This window comes from Oenanthe melanoleuca, chromosome 1 (genome assembly GCF_029582105.1).
Source record: "Oenanthe melanoleuca isolate GR-GAL-2019-014 chromosome 1, OMel1.0, whole genome shotgun sequence".
NCBI classification, from domain to species: Eukaryota; Metazoa; Chordata; class Aves; order Passeriformes; family Muscicapidae; genus Oenanthe; species Oenanthe melanoleuca.
Genome location: NC_079333.1, coordinates 88,044,272 through 88,067,700, shown reverse-complemented (window position 1 = coordinate 88,067,700; position 23,429 = coordinate 88,044,272). Strand labels below are relative to the sequence as shown.

The 23,429-nt window shown below is 43.6% G+C and overlaps 2 protein-coding genes across 10 annotated transcripts in view; one reads left to right on the top strand and one right to left on the bottom strand.

The window, feature by feature from the left end:
• The window catches only part of NAXD (NAD(P)HX dehydratase), a 49,312-nt gene extending 45,210 nt beyond the window's left edge, over positions 1-4,102 (top strand). For all 6 annotated transcript variants that reach the window (XM_056505007.1, XM_056504975.1, XM_056504998.1 and 3 more), the window contains one exon: positions 1,871-4,102. In XM_056505007.1, the coding sequence (XP_056360982.1) occupies positions 1,871-2,021 (151 nt within the window). In that variant the 3' untranslated portion in view covers positions 2,022-4,102. The remainder of the gene's footprint in view (positions 1-1,870) is intronic.
• A 205-nt stretch (positions 4,103-4,307) lies between these two features.
• CARS2 (cysteinyl-tRNA synthetase 2, mitochondrial) overlaps positions 4,308-23,429 on the bottom strand; it is a 42,817-nt gene continuing 23,695 nt past the window's right edge. For 2 of the 4 annotated variants that reach the window (XM_056505053.1, XM_056505030.1), the window contains exons 9-15: positions 23,166-23,233; positions 20,506-20,572; positions 15,660-15,798; positions 13,558-13,681; positions 11,595-11,693; positions 7,971-8,222; positions 4,308-5,308 (exon numbers count right to left, since the gene is read on the bottom strand). In XM_056505053.1, coding sequence (XP_056361028.1) covers positions 5,234-5,308; positions 7,971-8,222; positions 11,595-11,693; positions 13,558-13,681; positions 15,660-15,798; positions 20,506-20,572; positions 23,166-23,233 — 824 coding nt within the window. In that variant the 3' untranslated portion in view covers positions 4,308-5,233. The remainder of the gene's footprint in view (positions 5,309-7,970; positions 8,223-11,594; positions 11,694-13,557; positions 13,682-15,659; positions 15,799-20,505; positions 20,573-23,165; positions 23,234-23,429) is intronic. The other 2 variants (XR_008841731.1, XM_056505042.1) reach the window with 2 other exon arrangements.

The following is a 23,429-nucleotide window of genomic DNA, read 5'->3' as shown; positions in this document are numbered from 1 at the left end:
TATGTCAGTTCCTGCTGAACTAGCTGGTTCAGATACTCATGGAGTCTTTCTGTGAGAGCATCAGCTTTAAATAAAGTTGAAAGCAATGTTAGCAGTCAGGGAGTTAGAGTCCCTCTTCTCAGTAAGTAATGAGCTATGGAAGCTTGAGGAGTGGAGACCTTCTGTAGCTTTTGGGATGCTACATGCAGGTGCACAGTATCAGATGTCCATGGGACTTACCCAGGCTGTGCTTATGTTACCAGAAGGGCACTGCACAAGGTGCCTCAGGGCAAATGAGTTGAACCAGGCTTCAAAATCCTGAAATCTAAATCTTGGTTTACTTTGTCATTCTGGGTATCTGAATTTGCAGCTGCCACTAAAGGAAGAATTCTGTTTTTAGTTGTTAAAGAGTGACTTCATTTTTGTATGGGGTACAGCACAGCAGTATTAAATTGTTGGAGAGATTAGCAAACACAGCACATGTTTTCCAGGCTCTCCTGACTTGAGCTCCTGTGGCTTTTAAACGGCTCACTCAGAAACTCCTTTATTTTATAGATGAAGGAAAAGTGTAATTGGCACCAGCTATGCATTGTGTCTCCTGCAGTGGTGTTAAGGTGACCCATCACAGACACCTGCTGTACCAATCCTGCCTACCTCATGTGTTGCAGGAGAGGAGGAGCTTTTTGGGTTCAGTGAGTCAGGGCATCTGCTTGGAGACTGCACTGCAGGCAGTGCAGCCAGTCCTTCCAGCTTGTGCCTGGCTCTGGCATTTCAGAATGGGTCTGTACAGAGAGGTTTTCAAACACTGACATTGCTTTCAGGGGTGTTAGTGGTACAGAGGATGCTGATGTGTTTGGAGTATGGTACTTTAGCTGCCTTGAGCCCAGGAGGCTGTATGTACACAGCTCTTGTTTCAGAGCAGTATTTGGGCATCCAGGATTCACTCTCAAGGTGGCTTAAATACTCCTCTCCTTGATACTGCTTAAGTAACACCTAATTGTGAAGTCATGTCCTGCTTTACCTGTGTTTTACATTGGGATGCTTCACAAAACTCTCACTTGGCAGAGGAGTCAGGAGGTCCTTAGTGTGTTCCAGGCAGCAATGCTCAGCTGAAGCTGAGCTTTGTGAGGATTTTTTTTTTATCAGCCAGACCTGGAGCACAGCACTGGCTGCTGAATTATTCTGCAGTTGTTTTCTGTTTTAAACTCCCATGGCCCAGCCTATGAAAAGGTTCTCTGGAGGTGAAAGGTGGAGGTGGCTCTGGACTGTGCTGGCTGCTCTGGGGAAGGTTCAGTATTAGAAGTTTGAAGGTTCATAAGTGTGTAGGAGGCTTTACAGCAGTGTGCCTTAGCTTGTGTTGTGGTCTTCACTTGCCACTGTACCCCTTTGAAGCTGATCTAATGAAGGCCCTGGGGCAGCCCCTATGGCCCTGCTAAAAATCATGCCTTGTCTGCATCCCCATGACCTTCCCCAGCCCTGCAAGACAAAACTAAATGAAGCTACCCAGAGAATGGAGAGGAAAGGGGGGGTTCAAAGGCTGTCAGGTGAGCCTTCAGTCTTCCTCTGAAGGAAAGCATGAAGCTTCACATCAGTAAAACTAGACATGGAACACCTTCCCCACTTTTTAAGCCTTTTGTCCTTTTGTGTGCTTTGGCTCTGTTTCTCACTCAGACACAAGATGTGCCATGGGTAGGGAAGTATTTGATTTAAAAAATTCAGACAAAGATGCTCTGCAATGCAAGAGTCTGAGAACATGTTTGCTTAAGAGGCCTTCCTGGCAATGCTAATATTTACAAGTACAAAGATGATGTCCACCACCTTATAAATTGCACAGAAGTGTTCAGATTCTCTTTATAATGTTGTTTTCTGGTTGTTTTTTCTTTCCTTTCAGTCAAAATCCCTTTCTAGTGGCTGCATTTGGAGCTTGCTCTCTCACAAGGCAGTCTAACCACCAAGCCTTTCAGAAATTCGGACGTTCAATGACAGCTTCTGACATGATTTCAGAAGTTGGAACGGCTTTTAACAAACTTTTTGAAACCTGAAGCCAAAGCTGCAGAGAAGAAGGAAGAACAATGACTGCCAGAGTAATTACATGTACCGTAGAATTTACATAATGCACCCTTTCAAGTGCTGTAGCAGCATTGGTATGTTAGGTAGATATTTTTTATTTTTAAGAATAGAGAAATATGATTAATGTAGATATTTTTTAAGAGTTTGGAATACAAAAATGTTTTGGCTGAAATAAGCTGTAGTTGCAGAACTGTTATAATATAATAAAACTAAACTGAAAGTATTCCTCTGTTCTTTTTGATAGTTATTGAGCAATAACTAAAGTGTGAACAGCAAAAAAAAATGCACTTGATATGTAGATAAAATTCTTCCACCAGCTCAACTGAATTTCTTGGATTTCACCAAGGTTGTCACTTGTCATTATTAGACCCTCTGTCTAGAATTAGCTATTGCACTTCATGTTTTGCCATGCTAGTATAGTAAGAAGCAAAAAGTAAGCCTCTTTGGAAAGGGAATGCATGAGAGTTGCTGTAGATTTTGAATGTAATTAGTTGCCTTTTCCCATTCCTGGTCCCAGAGGCAGCATTCATTAGGACAAGGCATCCCTTCCTGTAATGTCTTTTTTTAAAAGGTTCCCCCTTGGCAGAATAAAGATATGCTATATGAATCTTAGCAGTAAAATTCATTAAACAATAATTAGGCTTACCTGAAGAATAAATAAATTTGTTTCTTTATCTGGTCTTGACTCAGTACAATGAACGTTTGAAATTGTCATTCGGAGAGGTACTAGGTGGGGCAAGAAACTCGGTGATAGCCAGCAGAACTGGTTTAGCTCTCAGTGACCATGGAAGAGCTAAGTGCTTTTGAAACTCCAGTTACCTGCTGGGTCAGAGCTCAGAGCAGCCCAGCACACAGATCTGTAGGTGGACAGCGATGAGCCAGCAGGAATGCAGGCTGAAGGAGCAGAAGGCAGCCCAGAGCTCGTACCTGTACCCTCACAGCAGAGTGCAGGCAGCATACACAGCAAGTCAAAGGAGGAACAGAAATAGGGTGGCTGGTGTTTGAGCTTCAGGTACAGTACACAGTACTGCAAAAAGAAGGAGTTCTTAGAGGAAAAAGCGTAGAGGCTTTTACTTGATCTTTGCAGGACAGACACAGTCAGATCCACGCTGATCTGGCACTGGCGGAGCAGGCAAGCATGAGGTGTAAAGCAGAACTTCAGCTGGATTTTGCACAGGACCATTCCTTAAAGTTTTGGAGATTTAGTCAAAGCTTGTAGAGGTTGAACCAGAGTGGAGAGGGAGGCAAGTTAATTCAAAGCAAATTTAAATGGGTACTGCCTTTGAACCCCCACTCCAGCTCCAAGTGTTCCTGCCCATTAAAGCGCCGGGACAAGCACGACACATCCGGCTATCGCAGCAGATGTCACCTGCTCAGCACAGCCACTCTTGTGGTGCTCTCAGCTGGAATGTGGTGTCTCACAGACCAGTCAGACTGTTCTCATTCCTTGCAATGGCTGCCTGCAGAAAGCACCTGGAATCAGAAAGGCTACTCCAAGTATTTCCCTTCAGACCTTAGAGTTGGTATTTCTGGATGCACTGTGACTACTACCTCACCCTGATGCATTTTTCTTTTTAAACCAGTGACCTATTTTTAAAATAGGTTTTTAAGTGTTTGCTTGTGTTGCTCTATGAGGGTTCACAGACTACTCTTAAGAACTGAGGTTTTAGTGTTTAATTTAAGCAGTTTTGTAAACTGTCTGCATCTTTGGGGAAACTTAAGCTATTATTTCCTCCTTTAAATGTATTTGAGAAACCTGACTACTTTTAAATGAAATCAGAAAGTTAAAACTGATTTTAAAACAGCTACTGCCTTTAAAATACTATTTTTTTCTTGTAATTAGAACATCAGTGGTATTATAATCTAAATGACATGTAAGCAAAGTCAATCAATTAACAGAGCTCAGTACAGATTTCAACCTGCCCTGTTGGTTTTAAAGCTACACAGAAGTTGTAACTGTTATTCACTAATGTATACAAATTGTTACAATTTTTAAACATTCTGGAAATGTAGCAGTTTCTTTTGGTAGGAAATAAAAATAATAGCAGATTGACTGGGCTTTGTTTGGTGTGTGCTGATCCCATTTCACACAGCAGCTGAGCTGCTGCTCACCATTTATTCTGTTTTGCTAGAACAACACTGCCACAAGCAAATGTACAATACCAGCTGTGTCAAATAAGCACCTGTGCCCTAGTGCTGAATGAAGAGACACCCCACTCCTCTCTGGAAGTACAGATAATAGAGAAAGGGAGCAGAAAAATAGCTATGCATTTTATTCTCAACAGTATAAAAGAAAGCCTTTAGCCTGTTGAACAGATACTTTAAAAACACACAAGTGCCTTGTAATGAACCCACATTCTTGGTTCTTACATTTTCATAAATTGATTTTTAAAAGTGCAGGTACCAGGAAAGTACCAGCCCCACATTAACACAAGCCCTAGAACACAGGTCACTTCAGGTGTAAGAGAGGCTTCTGCACCTCTGCCCACAGCCACAGCAGCCAGTGCCAGCAAAAAGGCAACTGAACAGACAAAAACTAATCATATTTATACTGTTACATATACATCCTAATTTTATCTTCCCAATTTTGTACAGATCCTGAGTGTGCTAGAGAAATTCCTTGTATTATGTGCAAAAGCAAACAGAAGATACCAAGCCTTATAGGAAACTGGATACCATCATATTACAGGTAGAGGTGTCACAGGATCAAAGCAGCACCACTGCAATAAGGAAATACTTCAAGGTTAAAAGTATTCCCCGTTCCTGTATCTGAGAGGAACAGAACTGTCAAACCAACAGGCATAAAACTTAAGTGTTTTCACCTTAAAGACAGGCCTAAGTTCTTGCCTCTGCCTTCTCTGTGTTTAAGTTCTATGTCAGGTCAGCAGCACGAGGCGAGGGCAGATGACAGAGCCTTTGGGCTGGGGCAGTTCCTGCAGTAGAACAGAGCCATATCTGTGTTAAATCAGTGCAGCTGCTCCTGTGCTGCCTTGTATTCTGGATGCTTCCACCACCTGTGCTGCAAGGCCTCTATTTATTTACCAAGTACTAGTGCCAACAGTTTTGCTCAAATTACATGCTATCATTTTTGGCCATTCTGTTCAACAGATTTTATTTTGAAAGAATTGGTATTTACAACAGTTGCCAAAGCAGCTGAAATAAAAAACAGTCCAAAGATGAGGGATCAGCTTTTTTTGTCAGCCTGCTTCTCTGTGTGCCCTCCTTCCACAATTTCCCAGGTTGAAACAGCAGCTCTGTCCTGTAAGAAAAAGTAAGCAGGTCACCAGGTCATTCCTGCCAGACTGGATCACAGGTTTTTAACCAAGATTCACTCAGCAAAGCTGTTCAACTAGACAAAAGAGGTGGCAATACAATCTCATAGGAATGCCACTGCTACTAATAACGCTCAGAGTTGTAAAACAAAACTAGACAATTTTTCCTAGCTCAGAGGAAAGAAATAGAGAGTGGAAATGTCACCTCTTCAGCGTGGGATGCTGCAGCAGGCTGCAGCCTCTCACATGAGTAGCTATACTCAACTCATGTAATTGCATTTTCAAGTCTCAGTGGTTCATGTACTGCTGAACATGTTTCATATGAACTCAAGACAGAAGCATCTTGGTTTTAGTATCTGTAATGTGATACTGTCATATTTTTGAAGCCAATATTGCAACTAACTGAACATTCTATTTAGAACCAGCTATCTGATTGCAGTGGTTGAAAATAAAAATTAATCTGAACATGACAACGTTCCAGGAGTGCTGACTCACGAGAGCAGCTGGAACTGCTGAATCTTTTTTTACATGAAAATGAAAACTTTTTGATGCCTAAATACCCAATTACTACATTTCCCTTAGTTGCATAGCTTCCAAGCACATTACAATGACAAGACACGTGGATTTTGTTAAATTAGTCTGTTGTTGCAAGTTATGAATTTCAGCCAACATCCTTTGCAATGAGCAACCTGACAGAAGAAACCAGAGTAGGGAAATCACAAGCTAGAACATGAAGGACAAATTATCCTTTCTAAAATCTGATTTTTAAGAAAATTAGGCTTCTATTCGAGCCACCCCCTCCCTCCCCTGTCTCAAACTAGGGGGGTTCCTAGTCTGCACTGGATGGAGCTGAGGCTGGTCTGCTTCATCTGTTCCACTGCTTTTCCTGCTGCACATGGACTTCAGGAGTTGCTGGCTTGCTTGAGCCTCACGTGACAGAGGGCAGTGTGTTGGCATTAATGCTTGTACAGTGTGAGGTTCAAACATTTTGTGGAAATGAGGTGCTGGACAGAAATGAGAAATTCATGTAACTGCCTCAAGCACTTACTAGGCAAGCAGGACCCCTGTTAGGTGCTGTTTTACCAGGCATTTCTGGCATCAGCTGACCCAGCCAGGCAGACTCATGATGAGCAAGAGGGTGGGGAGAGCCATGCTTTGTGTAGGCTCTGTCTTGTTGCACACGTGCTTTGGTGTGCCTGTGTGAGGAATTGCAGAGCAGCATCACTCTGTTTGCAGGACTCTGGGATGTGCAAAAGCAAGCTGTGAGCTAACCTCACAACACACCTTTGGATGCTCCCATAGTATCAGCAAAAAAAGCAGGAGTTCAGCTTGATGCTTGCTCTGTGTGTGCTCCTAAGTGCATGTGTGCTTTGTCTTCTGGAGCAATCTATTCTGGGACAGATTATGCTGAGCTTCAGGTTATTAAAAATTTTTTTAAATAAATGGAATGGTTTGAATCCTGGCTCAAATTAATTTGTGGCGTTTTCATATGTAAATCCCTTTAAAAACAAACCAAAACAGACCTGTGAAAGGATGGAGGTGGGGCTGCAACATTTTTCCAAGAGATGGAAAAAAAGGATGCTTCTCCAGAGACTTTGTCTCAGCACAGTTGTTTGGATTTGCAAACTTGCTTGACAGGTGAGTGTAGTGGGGAACAAACAAGTTAAAGGAAGCAGATGCTCCAGCTTCCCTTTCCTTTCACAGCTGCAGTTCACCACCACCACCATGCTCTGGCCCTCACTCTGATTTGTGTCATCCCAGAGAGGAGAGAGCCAACCATGCTGCCAAGTGACAGCCCTCACACTTGGCAGCTGGAGCAGATGTGTGCTGTCACTCCCTGATGTCACTGTGCTTTCCATCCTCCCACTGGTAAAACCGTGGAACCAGACTTGCCAGGATCACTTCCCAAGCAAAGGAAAAATGAACGGGATAAACTGGATGGAGGGAGAGAACATGGAGGATTATTCTGCACTCAAGGAGCAACACTGACCCTTGCCTCACAGAGGCAAGAAGGGTAATGACCAAGAGGAACTGGAAGAAGCAGCACTTTAAAGAAGTAAGAAAGAGGTCCTTGGAACCAGCAGAAGGCACTAATGCCCCAAAGGGTCTTCTTTTGAGCCAGAGATGCTACTGAGATAATGGAAAAGAACACTGGTGTTTTAGCCTACATTGGGTGTACGCTAGAAGTAGAAAGCAGGATGGAGAGAGGAGTGGTACAGGAATCCTGTACCAATCCTGTGGCTCAGGAACAGCTGGAAATGAAGCTGCTGAACATGGAAGAGGCTTTCTGATGAAGACTTATTTTTGGTGGGGAGTGTGAGGTAGGTAAGGCATTACTTTCACAAGTCATCTCGGTTTACTTTCCAGTTCCCTTGCAATGGTTTTTAAGATGGAACACAACTCACACCCTTCCTTCTGGACTGAACTTGGGCAACTTAGAGATTTCTGAACATTATGAGATATTCAGTGGCTTACATGGAGACAACAAGGTTGAGGGGGAGCAGAAGAGAAGGCAGCAGTACTGCCAGACAAGGGCTTGACTTCCACCTCCTGCGACTCAGTCACACGGAGCAGGGCACAGTGCCACAGGCTGCACAAGGGCAGCACAAAGTGACTGAGAGTCTCACAAAGAGGGTTATTGTCTCCTACCTTTATGTGGATTCCAAAGGCAGCAAGGTCTCCACGCAGACTGTCACAAGCCTCCAGGAGGGGCTTTCTCTCCTGCATTAACTGCTTCCTCTTCTCCTGTTTGTGTTCCTCAGCTCCTGCCTCACCCTCCCCTGGCACAGCGCCGGCTGCTTCGGGCAGGGCCAGCGCGTAATGCCGCACCTTGGAGCGGAACCTCACCAGCTCTTCAATGACATTGGAGAGCACTGCAGACCTGTCTCCTCCCACAGACACCTAGCAACCAAACAGAGTGCTTGTTTAAAAACACCTGAGTATGATATTAAAAAAATCACCCCCATCACCATAGCAATGTGAGCCTTATCACCTCTCTTGGTTGTGCATCCTCCATATACTGGTAGGATTAAAACGTCACCATCTCACTAATGCTGGACAAAAGTTATGGTGGAGTGGCACTTGCAAGTAATGCAGCATATTCCTGCTCAAGAAAGCATTTACTTTGGAGCAGAGTGCTCTCACATGAACACAACGCACTGCATAACCCAAGTGGGGAACTCACTGCCACAGGAACCCTCGGAGATGCCAGAAGCGTGCATAGCTTAAAAAGGGATCACACAAGTTCATGTAAGAAAGGCCTGGTAACAGGAATCCAACACAGAAAGGGAAGCCTAGCCACCAGCTCAGACAGCTCCTTGCCTGTACAAGTCCAAAGACAGAGAACACATCAGCCCCTTACTCTCTCTTTGAGCTCCAGACCTCCTTCAGGAAACACAAACCAGGAAAAGTAAGTATTTTGGCTTTAAGTCTCTAGTCCATTCTATCCTTTCTCCTTTCCTCTACAGAAACCCTTCCCAAATCCACAGAACTTTCACCTGATCCACTTTACCCAAAGTTTCAGCACTCAAAAAACCTGCAGGAAGCAGCAGCTACTGCACACAGGGTGTGGGTGTTTCCTGGCTTCAGCCGAGCCCTTTCCTCCCCTCAGCCAATTCCAAACTTCCCTGGGCTCCTCTGGCTTGGCAGGAGTCTCTCTGGGCAATGCCTCAGGAAGGGACAGACTCGCTCCTCCTACAGAGCCCTGCTCCAACAGCTGCCAGCACAGGAGCTTGGGAGCCAGCTGAAGAGGAAGGCCACTCCTGAGCACCACCACAGCCAGGCTCCTGATCTCACTCCTGGCGCAGAGACCACCCCTGTTTCTCATTAGAGGCAAACTCCCAAGGGGGAGGAAAAGGACAAACTGCCAACAAACAAGAGAACACCACTGCAGTGTTTTATCACTAAGACACAAGAGCAGGAGCACAAAGCACACCAAGGCCACGGGCAAAGCTCCTGGCAGCAACATCATCTGGGAGCAGAAGAGCAGCTGAGTAATTAAAGCCAGAGGGGACTGGGTTTAGTCACCGAACAGCAGGATGGAAATGAAAGGCAGCAGAGTTTCAGAGGTCACTGACAAACAAAGAGGAGAAGGAGGAGGAGGTGAGGGGGAAGCTATTGAAGTATGAATGTGAAATGCAGTGAATTCCTCAAGCTTTCAAAACATGTAACCATACTAAGGAAAAAGTTTATGAGCTTGAAAAAGGTAACAAATCCAAGTGCCAGAAATGTTCCATAGTAACCTGTGGCAGGATAAATACTTAAATACAGAAGGGAAAGCCATGATGATGGGAGCAAGAAACATGCCTCTACAAACACCACTCCAAGAATTCAAACCAGGCACCTACTGGAGGGAGAGCTTTCAAGAGGAGGAGCAGCTTTAGGAGATGAAATAGTCTGATTGCCACATAAAACACTGTGTAGCCTCTCAGGGCTGTTCTCAAATTTCTGGCCCTTGCTTACTCCACAGATTGGCCCCAGCTGCACCTGCAATACATCCAACACTCTGCACTTCTTTGGGAGAGCAAAAGGTCCCCAGCTCTAAAACAGGCACAACGGTTTTCACTCATCACCTTTCCAGATGGATTCATCTTATCTCCTTTTGGATAAGATCTTCTCTTGCCAATGCAGAGAGAGACAGGTGCTCTTATTGTATACAGCCACTACACTGAGATGAACCATTCCTTGCATCCCCATTGATGACTTCAAAACACATGCAGCTACCTTAGGCCAGCCCAGGAGCAAGACAGACCCACAGGCTACAAGCAAACATCCAAATGAGGGGGCCCAAACACTGCTGCCTGTATTCTCTGCACTGGTAGCCCAGCAGTGTCCAGGCCAGGCAGCCCTCTCCCACACAGCACACATGCCAGGACCCACTGTGGTCAGGGACTGCTCCTAGCAAACTGCATGCCTGGGGCAACCTGGCTGAGGGGCAAGAAAGGCTGGATGCTGAGCTGTTGTGGCTGCTCTCAGAGTTGGGGAACAATCCCTACACCATTTTATTTACTGAATTGTGGTAGTCCATGGACCTTTCTAATGAAGATTTTGACTGATTCATCTACTGGAAGCTGAAAGAGCAGAGGAACAGAGAGGAGTGTGATGAACTGCTCCTTTCTTCCTGCTTATCTCAGACAAGCATCTTCTGCTGATTCCCCTGCCACACAGAGAAAGGGACTAGCACAGCCTACAACAAAGAAAAGCATTCAGATACTTCTTTCAGCGACTATATAGGTGCACCAGATGCCTGCATACAGACAGCCCAGAATCTGGATGAATGACTTTGCCATCCAGCTAACAAAAAAAATTAAGTGTTTAGTATTCCAGTAAAAAATTAAAATGCAAACCACAGGCTGTGAGGAGTAACACACAGCCAAATCACATCCAGTTACTGTTTTGAAAGAAATCTTGTGAGAAAATCCATGAAGGCAGACTAAATATATGCATTTACCACTATACTGCCTGATTTTCAAAGGATGAATAATATTATTTACATTTTCTTATTCTCTTATCCCCCTCCCCAAAAGAACTGCTCTGTTTTGCAGAACAGTTTCTCTACAAAAAGTTTTTCCACTGCTTTGCATTCAGCTCCATATTTGAGCAGAGAGGAGCAAAGAGCAACCTGCTATTCTCTAGCACCTTGTGTCATATTAAATTCTCCCCTTCCATACATTGGGATATCACCTCCATATTGATGCCTCTCTTTCCCATTCAGTACTTTGCTTTGAGCTTTTCTCTCCTTTTTTTTTTCTCTCCCCATTCCTATCTTTCCCAGTTGGTTCCCATCCCCAGCTCACTGTCCTCCCCTCCCCATATTCCTCCATGGCTCAAGGCAAAGCAGCCCCTTTCCCTGGCTTTCTGCAGAGTAGTGGGACCCCTCACAACTGCAAAGATTCACACAGCAATCAAAGCCAGCCTGGATGCAGCCATCAGGAAGAAGAGCAAAGGCTGGGGCAAGACAGGCACATAACAGGACAATTTAAAGGCCTCCAATGCTAACTTTCTCTTGTTTCATTCCTCAGTCTTTCATTTCCACAGCAAAATTGGTGCAGAAGTCACATGGGAGTACCTCCAGGAAGTAAAAAGCCCATACTTTGTTCCACCTGCTCATACACTGCCCTAAAACATCACAGGAGAAACTGCAAGCAGTGCAGAAAGGTTTACTAAAACCATAAATAACTTTGTTACATCTGATGCTTTCAGAAAGCACTCTATGAAACATAACACTGGGGCTGCTACCATATCCTTGAACACATAGAAGAGATATTTCATTACCTGTCTTTCTCCAAAGGACATCCCAAGGGCATTGAAAAAGCCTTCTATATAGGAAATAATGCTTCCATACACAACAGAGCTTCTAGGAGATCCAGCATCCTGTTCAGAAAACACTCAAAAGAGATTGTCCAGTCAATACATATTACAGAACTCAGCATCTCTCTGTAGCCTAGTCCACAAGGGAAAACTATTATTAATTGTAAAGATCTACCTCCACCAGGAACACCTGCCCAGACAGGCAATCTTAGAGATATAAAAGCACCTCACAGCACAAAGGGAAGGGATTTAAGTAAACAAGGGAAGAGAAGAGCTTATCACCAGCCTGCACAGCGAGAAGAGATGTGAGAAGCTGCCATGCATTACATGTGTGCAGTAAATTAGAACTAAAAATAGCACTTCTGGGCATGAAAGGGCTGTGTGTATGGAAACAAAATAAAAAGAACAAAATCCCACATTAATGGGCACCTAAAATATAAAAGTTTAAAAAATTCTTAGAGTATCTTATTGATTTGATCCACGTGGAGACTGCTTTGAGATAGTGTATGGTGTTCTGTCATGCCCTGGTAGCAGCAGCAATAAAATAAGGATTAAATGACAGACTAACCCTTGCCTGAAAAATAAGAGTGATGCAGGAGCAAATCAGCAGCTGGTACTGGATTTTATCTGACACCTTCATTAGGGCCTGAGATAAGCTATAGTTTAACATGTATAGGTATATCTGAACTGGGAGGAGCTGGAGCAGGCCACTGGGACAAAGGAACAGGAGCATGCCATCTAAGGTGAGAAATGCTTAGCAGGAAGGCTAAAGAGAGGAATAAGTAGTTATGTGGATTTCATCACAGTTCTTAAGGAGAAAAACTATACTCATAACTTACATAATAAAGAGGGAACACTCCAGACAGCTGAGCTGTACCCAGAAAAGCTCCACCACCTCAACCAGAAATCCCAGTAGGGTGCCCACAAATATCCCATCCCATTTTCAACAAAATGACTGACAGGAGGAATTCAGAGGGAACAAGCAGTGACTGACAAAATGGGGGTAGTTGCATCTAGGAGTGGCAATGCCATTACAGATCCCTGCTGCAAAGTGTTTCAGGTCAGGGATTCACTTAGAGAGTCAATTTGTAAAGATAAGACTAAGGACAGAATTTAAAGCCAATGCCAAAGCAGGACCAGAAGGAGGCAGGATTTCTAAACCAACAGGCTAATTCTCTCTTAAAACCAGTTACTACCATGCACACATTTCTTTTACTGCATGAACATGGTGAACATGGTGACACCAGTACTCAGGGAGAACAGCAACAAGGCTGAGGTGCTCGCCTTGAGTGATAAAAGGAGCTGTTGGTAAACAAGAACCCAGAAATGCTTCAGATAGTGTTTATTGCTCAAGTCTTGTCCTTACCAGATGCTTTCTTTGTGTCAGCATGAGAGATCTTAACAGGGCCTTAATTTGCCAAAACAATCTGAAGACAGACTCATGAGGGAATGCTGATGCCAGTTACAGTCTGCTGACAGCAGAAGCCACTCAGTCCCCAGCACTGAACTTGTCACCAAGACTGCCCAGTGCACCTGGGGCTGCCAGCCAAAGCCCCTGCAGCAACCACCCTCCACCACTTCCCAGTTTAACTTCATTTCTGTGCATGGATATTAAGCAAAGAAGCAGGGTAAGAACACAGAACCAGCACTTAAATGAGCAGCATGTCACAACAGCTTCAGAAGCCTTAGGTATAAATAATACAGGACAGCAAGAAAGAAACATCCTCTGGACACAACAAAGCACAAAACAATAGCCATGCACAATTCCTGTGATAGGGTCAGGACAAATGGGCTCCATTAAGGTCAGCAATTTATGGAGCTTTGTTTCTGCCGGTTTCTTATGTGAACAATAAACTAATCTGTCTGCATTAAGCAGTAGGACAGTGGACAGCTGTCATTTTCTGATCTCTGTATCCTAATGGGTTACCTTAGTAACAGCCTTAAGCTGTCTGTTGCCATGGTGAATGAGGTCCATAATTGCTGCAACAGCCCTGGAGGTGTCAAAGTCATCTGCAAACGCAGCCTTCACGGTTACTTTTGTGTTGGCTAGCCTTCAAGAAGAAAAGGTAACATTTAAGATAAGACAAACAAGATGCCAGCAGTATGCTGAATTCATCAGCCATTCAGCCAGAGGGAGTCATTGAAAGGACACTGCCATCTCCTTCCCAGCTGTCCTGTGATGGGCAGTGCTGCACTCATCAGTGAGAATACATCTTTCTGCTGTGAAGGGAAAAATTTGATGCATGTCAAAATCCTGGAGTGTTACATCCATTCAATAAATATACATGGTTAATCAGAGGGGCCAACAGCAACAGAGCAAAGTTTGCCTTAAATCATTTAAAAACAGATGGAAAATGAGGCTGATATTAAGCACATCAAAGTTCTGGTTTTTTTTTCCAGCAGCCCATTAATCATGCTAACAGCATGCTTTTCTTCCAAAGGCACATCACAGGCAGCACTCCAGTGCCTGGCAAGAAAGCTGTCCTGGGGTTGGCCAAGAATCCTGCTGTCAGGATCTGACTCAGGACCAAGCACTGCCTCATTTCCCTGGAGAGCCCAATCCCAAGGGATTCCACTCACCATGGCCCAGATGGAAAGGTCCAGTAGGACCATTTGTGTAACAGTGCCAAAAGCCAGCAGGCAACCAGCACAGACCACCACAGAACCAGTGCCTCCAGCTGCAGCCACTTGGAGAGGGAGATGAGGAGAGCAGCAGAGATAAGTGGGGAGCTACAAACAGCTGGCAGCCTGCTCCTATACACAGCCAGGCAAACCAGAGCTTGACAGCACTGGCCCAAGGATGCCAATTCCCAAAAAAGTGCAAGGAGCAGGGTTAACTGGGGAACCTTAAGCTATCCTAGCATCTCTGGGGCTCTCCTGAGCCTTATTTTGCCTGTTTCTGATTTTTTTTGCCTGGAATGCCTACCTCCCCTCAGGTACTGGATGGCTGCTGTTCTAATTTATTCCTCCCAACACTTTTCCCTGCAAGCTTCCCCTCTCCACTGAGTATCTAACACTTTGCTAATTAAGAGCTTTGTTTCATTTTAGTTGTTTTTACACCTAAGAATACACAAGTTGTGCCCTCCCACATGTCCCCTACTGATTATCCATTTCAACTTCCTCATGCCTCTCAGCTTTATCTTGCAGCAACAGATCCCCTGCAGCCTCCTGCTGAAGGATTTGCTTTTGCCAAATACCACAGCTACTTAATGCAACTCTACTTTCCTGTATCATGTTCCAGTGCCCTTTGCAACCCTCAGTCAGTGCAGCCACAAGCTTCCCAGCAGTGAGGCACCTGAGCCACAATAAGCTGCCTCTCACCTCTACAACACAGACTGTCTCCCCTCTGATTCTACAGCCTAGAGCTGCCCGCACCAACGTTGCTTCAGGGTATTCACCCCTCCTACCTTGACTCCAGAGCACTGTGCTCCTGCTCTCAGCTTTGCACCCAATACACAGCACATCTCAGTCCTGAAGATAATCTGGTTTTCATAATGGACTCCAAAGGATTCTCCTCACCATTATCAGGGTCACAACAATTGTAACTGTTCCCTTCCCTGTGATATCCCAGCCCATGGCCAATCTCTCAGTAGCCCCTTCTCTCCTCTGCTGCACACCACAGTGCCAGTCAGCTTGATTACAAATTCATATGCCCAAGGTGTCACTCTTCAGTTATCCTCTTTCTTCTCCAGTCACTCCTGCCCAGCTCTACCTACAAACTGGGGAGCCCCACAGCTGCCACAGCTTTGCCTCCTGCATCACTCTCAAGGGGCAAAGACACCTGTGTTAGAACAGGCACACTAGATAAGTAGCACAGATCTTAAAAACACAATGAACTGAGTGTAGCAGACTATGGGCAAAAACAGCTGGCTAGAAAGAGAATTTTTAAAAAAACCTTGCCTTGGTTTTTGGGCTGGGAGGGAAGACTGCTGCTTAGTCCTTTCTTGCTTCTTAAACAGAACCTCTGAGTCTGACAGTGAACTACTGCTCACATAATCACAGTCTTTAAAGATACAGGAGTGCACTTACCTTTCCCACAATATGTCTTCTCTAACAGGGTCACACAACAGCTGTCCTTTTATATAAGCATTTGCATCTCTAATAAATGAGGAGACTGACTGAAGAAGGTTCTTTGCATCTTCCATGCTCTCCTCGCTAAATTCTACTGCTAAGAAATAAAGAAATTAAGGCATTATGATGGAGAGAATGCTGTCTTTCATACATAGGAATAGTATTTGTAAAGAAAGGAGAAGTTTGTTATTACTCATACAACAAACTTCTTACAATTAATTGCACATTTAATTAGAATCTCCATTTTTCATGCACACCAGGTGAATTTAATCAATATAAAAGACTATCACTACAAATGACAAAGTATAACCTACTGGAAAATGTATCAAACTGATTCAAAAAGTTGAATCTGGAAGTTTACTGAAGCAATTACTATTTTTTTTTTCCATTACTGAATCTCTCTGCAAAGTTTTCAATCCAAAGCATTAGGATTTGATATATTTCTAAGTGTTCTAGTGATGATGAAATATACCTCTAATTTTGTGCCTATTCTAAATCAGGTAGACACAATCTGTATTTGGAGACCTCCAAAGAGGCCTAACCCTCACCACTGACTGTTTAAAGGGCTGCTTCACCAACATCTAAAATCTAGATGAACCTAAAATTTGTGATCTAACTCCTGAACAATTCCCTCACAACATCAAAGAGAAATCGACCATTATCACTTTGAGAAAGCTATTTTTAGAGAAAATATAAGTTGCTTAAACACATAAGGGCATGTCTGGAGTGGGATTCATCACACACATATCAAAGCCTCTTATGGCCACTGGAAAGAAAGATAAAACCTCAAAGTAAATGATTCCTTGCATCCACAGCTGAGCTCCACTTTACAATGAGATGTGCTGTATAGGAACCCTACAGAGCTTCTCTTCCACCAGCTGCAGAAACATTAGCCCTACCACTAACCAGGCATCCATGCACAGACATCCCCATTGCATTCAGGCAGACCTCAGCTTTGGCAGGCAATTCCACTTTGGGAACTTCCAGAGTCCACTCCTGCTAGCAGGAGCTCAGGCTCCTCTCACCTTGCCTGCACCCTGCAACGTGCAGATGCCAGACTAGCTCCCTGTCACTTTTACTGGGAACTGCTATCAGTGAAAGGCTTTTTTGTATTTGTACAGTAATTTTCTGTAGAAAAGCTTTCTGACCCCACATAGGAGAGCTCATCTGACTTCAGTGGAAGTTGTGGCCACCTAGGACAGGCCTAAGTTTGAATGCATTCCTTGCCCCAGTATCACACCAGAGCATTCATAGCCAGTGCAGTATTGCTTCACAGCTGTATATCTGACCTCTGCAATAAGGCACATCCAAACTACAGCTGCCAGCATACTCCTAATACCGGCACTGAACATCACCCATAATTTCCACAGAAATCTCACCTCTGGTCCTGTCCATGGTACATTCAACTACTTAGTACAATTACCTGATGCCCAGACAGATTTTTTTAGAGCAGACAGTCTTACCAAGGAAAAAGCAGCCAGATGTGAGATAGATCTCAGCTCCATTAGCCTAAATCCTAAGGAATTCTAACTGTTTAAAAAGACTTTCTATAGGATTTTCCCCAGTGTAAAAAAGGTGTAAGTCTTGCCCTGTATTTGTCAGATTTTTCATTCGTGTATAATTAAAAATCTGCATTACTGCCTCATTAAATCAAGTGTTACTCAGTTTTCAAAAAGACCAATTTACAGACCTCTATAACTCAGTGAGACACTGAGAGTGATCATTTATATACACGAGGATTACTCAATTGATTAACCTGGTTACAAGAATTCTGCAAGGAATACTTGATAAAAGTTTATCCTAATGAAACCTACTTTGCTTCAAGCCATTCTTCAACCCCAGTTGAGGGTATACTCCCAAACCACTGGCTGCAGGCACTGCAAACCCACAATGCAGCACAGGCAAGCCTGGCCCTATAAACCTTCACTGTGCTCCCCACTCCTTCCCTCCTTTGCCACCAACAGCATCATCAATGCACCATCAAAACACATTTATTTATTAGCACTAACAAGTAATTGCACACCAGAGAGGTCAAAACACTGCAGTTCACTCAGGTTCACAAAATAAATCACCTGAGCATTTCTGGTGACCAGAAGAGCATTCTGGAGACAGAACCCCACTGCCTGTGGCATAAAGTGCATAAAGTGAAGCTACTGCTGATGAGATATGCAAGAGGAAAAGTGCTGCCTTACAGCAGGGTCCCACAGGACTTCAGAGATGACACCTCTCCTTTCAAGCAGCTGGCACATCGGTGGAGGGTCACCATGCTGCTGCCTAGGATACCTAGGAGCCATTTTCCCAACAGCCTCAGATGGGCCACAGGGTGGTGATTCAGGCCAAGAAGGGAACAGCCAGAGGCACCAGCCAAAGCAAAATGCCCAGATAATCACCACTGCCCCCAGAGCTTAGCTTCACCCTGAGCAGCTCTGCATCACCAGCACAAGCAGGCAGAGAGGGCAATGAAGCAGAGGACCCCCATGCAGGAAAACATTATGGAAGGATGATCAAAGTCTCTTCTCTCTGACTTTTCTCCTCTTTCCCACAAGCAAGGCATGCAGCTCTATCCTCCCTCTGACAATAATCAGCACAGGAAGGGACTCCAGTCCCATGAAACGTACGTACCCCCTTTCAACCTTTGCCCCCTCCAAGACTAAGGCAGTCTGGAGTCACATTTGTCTCTATTTGTGCCTGTTAGCACACATAGAGACAAGGGGGTAGCTCAGAGAACAAAAAAGGCCCACTCCAAGCCCAAGAAACCACATTATCAATCACAAGTCATTTCCAAATGTCAGGAGCTGCCCTCATCCACAGGCCAACAAAGATCTGTTTTACACATTCAACCCAATGTTTATGGTGCCACCTGACCCCCAAACCTGGATTTAACAAAAGGCTTTCTTTGGCAGGTGGGGATGGCAGGAACCATCACCCATGGATCTAGCCTATAAAAACCTTTTAAGAAACAAACAGAAAGTGCTTGAGATCTCACTTCTAATAAAAATATGAGCAAACAGCCAGATGAGAAGGAGTGCAGTAAACTTATGTTTAGACCAAAGTGACTATAGCAGGGATACAAGCTGACAGGCAGCAGAATGAATACCTGGCTCAGCAGAGACCAACTCTGGCTCTTTTTTGGGAAGCTAATAATGCACACAGCCTCATATGGTGGTGGTGGCAAGTGGAGACTTCTGAGCAACCCTTACCTGCCAACTGCCTTAAACTCTGATATGACACCACTATATCCTTTCATCAAAGCCACCCACATCCACACAGGTAGTGTTCTTTTTCAACTTCAGGAAGGTGTTTATCCTAGAAGTAATGTAAAAAGCACAGGTTCAAATGCAGCCAGCTGACAGGGAGTGAAGAAAGTCTGCAGGCACACTCCACTGCAGGGGTCCAGTGCCATTCCTTGTCCTGAGGCAAGGTTAGAAACTACCAGACATTTGGCTCTTGTTTACATGACAAACATACATATGATAGTGTAGTAGGTATTATTTTCTTTTGTTTTAAACACACATTTGTTCACTACTCCCAGGTTCTCTCAGCCAGGGAACCACTTAAGTGTACACAAGGTATTTCATCTCCTAAAAGAGGAAATCAGCCAAGTGTGCCACTGCCCTGCAGCATCATCCCAGAACAGCCAAGCATGCCACCAACCCACTGCCTGCCCCAAACAGGATGCTGTTCTGCAGCAGACCTTCCAATTGGATGCATCCTGCTCTATCACAGTGGAGAGGAAGTTAATAACCACCTCTCTTTACTATCCCAAGCTTTGAAATACTGCAGGGATCTATTCCTTTCCTGATGCCTTCAGCTGTCCTAGGAGAGGGAGGATCCTCCAGGAAAATCACATGGATGGCTCCTGAAAGGCAGCTAGCAGTATTAACAAGCAGAAAGACTTCTCATCCAATGACTGCATGACTATAAAGACTGGCAGCACACTGAATGCTGACAGGCACGAGCAATGCCCCAGAGCCTTGGCCATGCCAGCTTTCATTCACAGTCACACAGCTACAGGTGCTTTACCAAGGCAGATGGAGGCCCACTGGAACAGCACAGCAGCTGCTGCCCCATGCTCCACCATTCCCTTGCCATGCCAGGACAACCAACAAGCCAAGTGACACAGCAGTGGTTAAGGTACTATCATCTGCTTTTGCCAGGCCTCAATAAACTGGTAAGAACACAGACATATGAAAACCTCTTCCAGCTCAAAGTAGCACCTACCTGCTGGAAACACTATGGGGTAGATAGGGAAGCTGACAGAATCTCTCACACCTCTCCCCACCAGCAGAGACATGATCTGCCAGGCTAAGATGATCATTAGGTTATCATGTGCTTGTCTGAGAGAGCTGCACTGCACCACAGAACTGCCTGAACACTCAGGAACTCCACAGGACAAAATGGTAACACAGCAGGGAGATAAAAAATTATTAGCCAGCCCTCATCCTACCCTACAGGAATATAAGCCACAGCTCCATCTAGATATGTCTCCAGCAGCAGCTGATCGTGACTGCAATACAAGCAACTACAACAAATGCAAATCAGAGACGGAGGTAATTCATTAATTAAAAGTGCAATTAACTGAGAGCCACAACTAACTGCAGCTCAAGAAGGTATTTAAATGAATGGTTATGTACTGTGCTCACAAAAGACAATTTTCTAAATGCTAGCCAAGAAGCAGCCCCACAGAGCACCACCAAAACCTTTCCACCCATAGAATTTTGGAACTGCACAGCCTCAGAGGGAGCTGGCTCCACATCCACACTGCCAGCTGGGAAAGCTCAACAGCTAAGGGGCTTTTCCTTACCTGAGCTGTATCTGCCACGCAAACAAAACATCCTGAATTGATCTGATGAACATTTCTTCAGGAAATCCTAAACTCCATGCACAAAAAGACAGCTTTAGCATGATATCAATTTCAGGAGCTCTTCCACCCCTTGTTTTTCAAATTAACATGACAAATATCACAGCTTTGCAATTTAAGATAGGCATAGAATCTTTAAACTCTAACACTGCTTTAAAAGCTAAACTAAATAAAATTCAATTCCATATAAGACAGATGTGCATACATATATACAAGATACAAATATACACACAATGTCCAATATAAAACAGTGACAATTATTTCGCAAGTACAATCAAACATACACTATATAAAGAACTTTGCAAAAAAAAAACCAAAATTAAATTATCAGACTAAGACTGGGATACAATCTTACAGAAAAGAAAGCTCCTGAGTTTTGCAAACTTAAAAAAAAAAAGATTTATTGAAAAGGAAAATAAGTGTACTTTTTCTGCAGGACTAGAATATGAAGAAACATGGGGAGTGAACAAAGATAAATCCTATATAAAAAGAATTATCTGTGTTAATTATGAGGTCTAATAAACTCCACTCTAATATTTATCTAGCTTTACAAAGAATTTACTCCAGTAAACAGTAAACTATTAGTATTACTACTAGAACAATTAGTTTATATTAATAGTATAACGAACAATTTAAATGTTTGGAAGGTACACTAATAAAACATTCAATCAATTCCAACCCTGCTCTCAGTAAGGCTGGACACTGTGGTAGATTGACTGTGACTATTGCACTTCTGCTCTTTTTTTTTTTTAATTTGCAAACTGGTGAGGATCACTGAAGTGCCATAAAAATCAAAAATCATAAGAAGCCAGTACAAGTGAGAAAATGTGGGAAGTGTCATTTGCTTAAATCTCACATTCTGAAATAAGACTCCTGCTACAAGACTAAACCAGCCTGAACAGCAATGTACTGTCTCTCAAGTGAAAACAGGAATAATTGAGGCAATCGCAACCAAGAAACAGTGATGCTGATTGTTTTGGTGAGTGCTCTTTTGTTTGTTGTGCGCTTTTAAAATAAACTGATATAGGTAAGTGTACCAAATATGCCCAGAAGCTTTACACTAATATACAGAGGTAGAACAATAGGAGTACAGTATGGAAACAAATTCAAATTTGGGAAAAAACCACCCAAACTAGAAAAAACTCTGTATTTCTTTAAAAACAGAAAAGAGATGAAGAATCACAGCTCTTTGAAAGCAGGCTGCTTGGCCCTGTGTTATCACAATCTCTTTGATTTTTGGCATCAGAATTAATAGCTATTTAAAAAAAGAAAGAAAAAAACTGGAGTAGGGTACAAGGGGTGACAAACAGAGCAGCTGGATGCAGGGGATGCAGGGCTGCTATGCCCAGGTGACAGCCTGGGATGCAGGTGGCAACTGGCTGGACTATGAGAAGATCCTGGACAGACCACCCCTCTTCTGGCACAGGCATAAAATCTTCCATGTAGAGCTTAACTTTCAAGGTGCCAGGCAGGTGTATAGGAAAAAAATTGTTTTACTGGACTGAAAGTTACTTCCCAGGAAGGATTAATACTTGTTAGCCATGTGTAAGGGCAGACATGAAAAGCAGAGATTCACAAGGAAAGAGAGACAGACCTGAAATATTTGTTTCCTCAACACAAGATGTGTCATCTAGAGGGACATGGAGGGAAACATTTTTATATGCTGCTTTTAACTCCATGCACTACATTTGTGGTCATTTCTCCACCCTGTCTATAACATCTGCTGAGATTCATGAGATTTCTGTGAAAATTGAGAGCTCCAAGGAAACAGGGCTTAACTGTACCCAGACAGCACCAAAGGACTTAAGAATAAAGCAGTTCATACTGAACTTCTTTTTAAAGGAATTTTAATTAATTCTTCCAAGAGGGCAAAGGAGAACATATATGCCAAAGCAGCTTCCCAAGTTTTGTCTAAAGGAAGGAAATCACTCTAATCCAGCAGAAGGCATCAGCCACAATGGGAGCCACCCCCACCCACAGCTGTATCACAGAAAACCGGCAGAGAAACCCTGCTCTGGGCCACACCAAAGACCTGGGGACACAGTGAAATATAACATAGTAATGTGGCTCGTGGGTATCAAAAGGAAAAGCCTCTGTGCATCACAAAGGTCACTGTATCAAAATAAAGGGTAATGGGAGAGACTGCTGCAATAGTGTAGCTCAGGATACCCAGTAGCTTCCTGACAAAACACTGACACTATATCCCATTTTACCTAAAAAAGGACAAGGAAAAACAACCATCTTTTCCAAGTCCATGCTTTTTCAAAGCACTGCTAAGACAGACTGATGAGAACTCATCACTACAGAAGGTTGGAAAAGACCCTGAGACTGTCAAGTCCAACCACAAATCCATAGTGCAGGATCCTGGTACTGGGCACAAACTGCTCCTATAAACACCCTCAGCTCAGCAAGATCCATCATTACAAGCAAACCATGAATCTGAGCAGGTATCCTACATCCAGATCCACAGTAACAGATATATCAGTACTAGAGAAACACTGCAGCACAAGCACATATTCCAAAGTTTTCTCAAAAGAGAGCTGTGATTAATATTTACATATTACAAACCTACAAAATTGCTTCAATTCAAACAAAGAAATTACCTTAATCGTTATGTAGTTTTTTAATGACTTTGACATTTTTTCTTGACTTCCTTTAACATGCAAATGCCCTATAGTAAAAAAAAAAAAAAAAAAAAAAAAAGGTAATTAATCAGGATAAACAAGTGTGCTTCTGAATAGGGAGCAAATGAGAAAGACTGCACTGAGACACTGTAAATGTTGGAGGCAGCATATGCTATGATGGATACACACCAAACATTTTAATATAATGGGTAACATTTTTCAATAGCTTTGCCTACAGTCCTG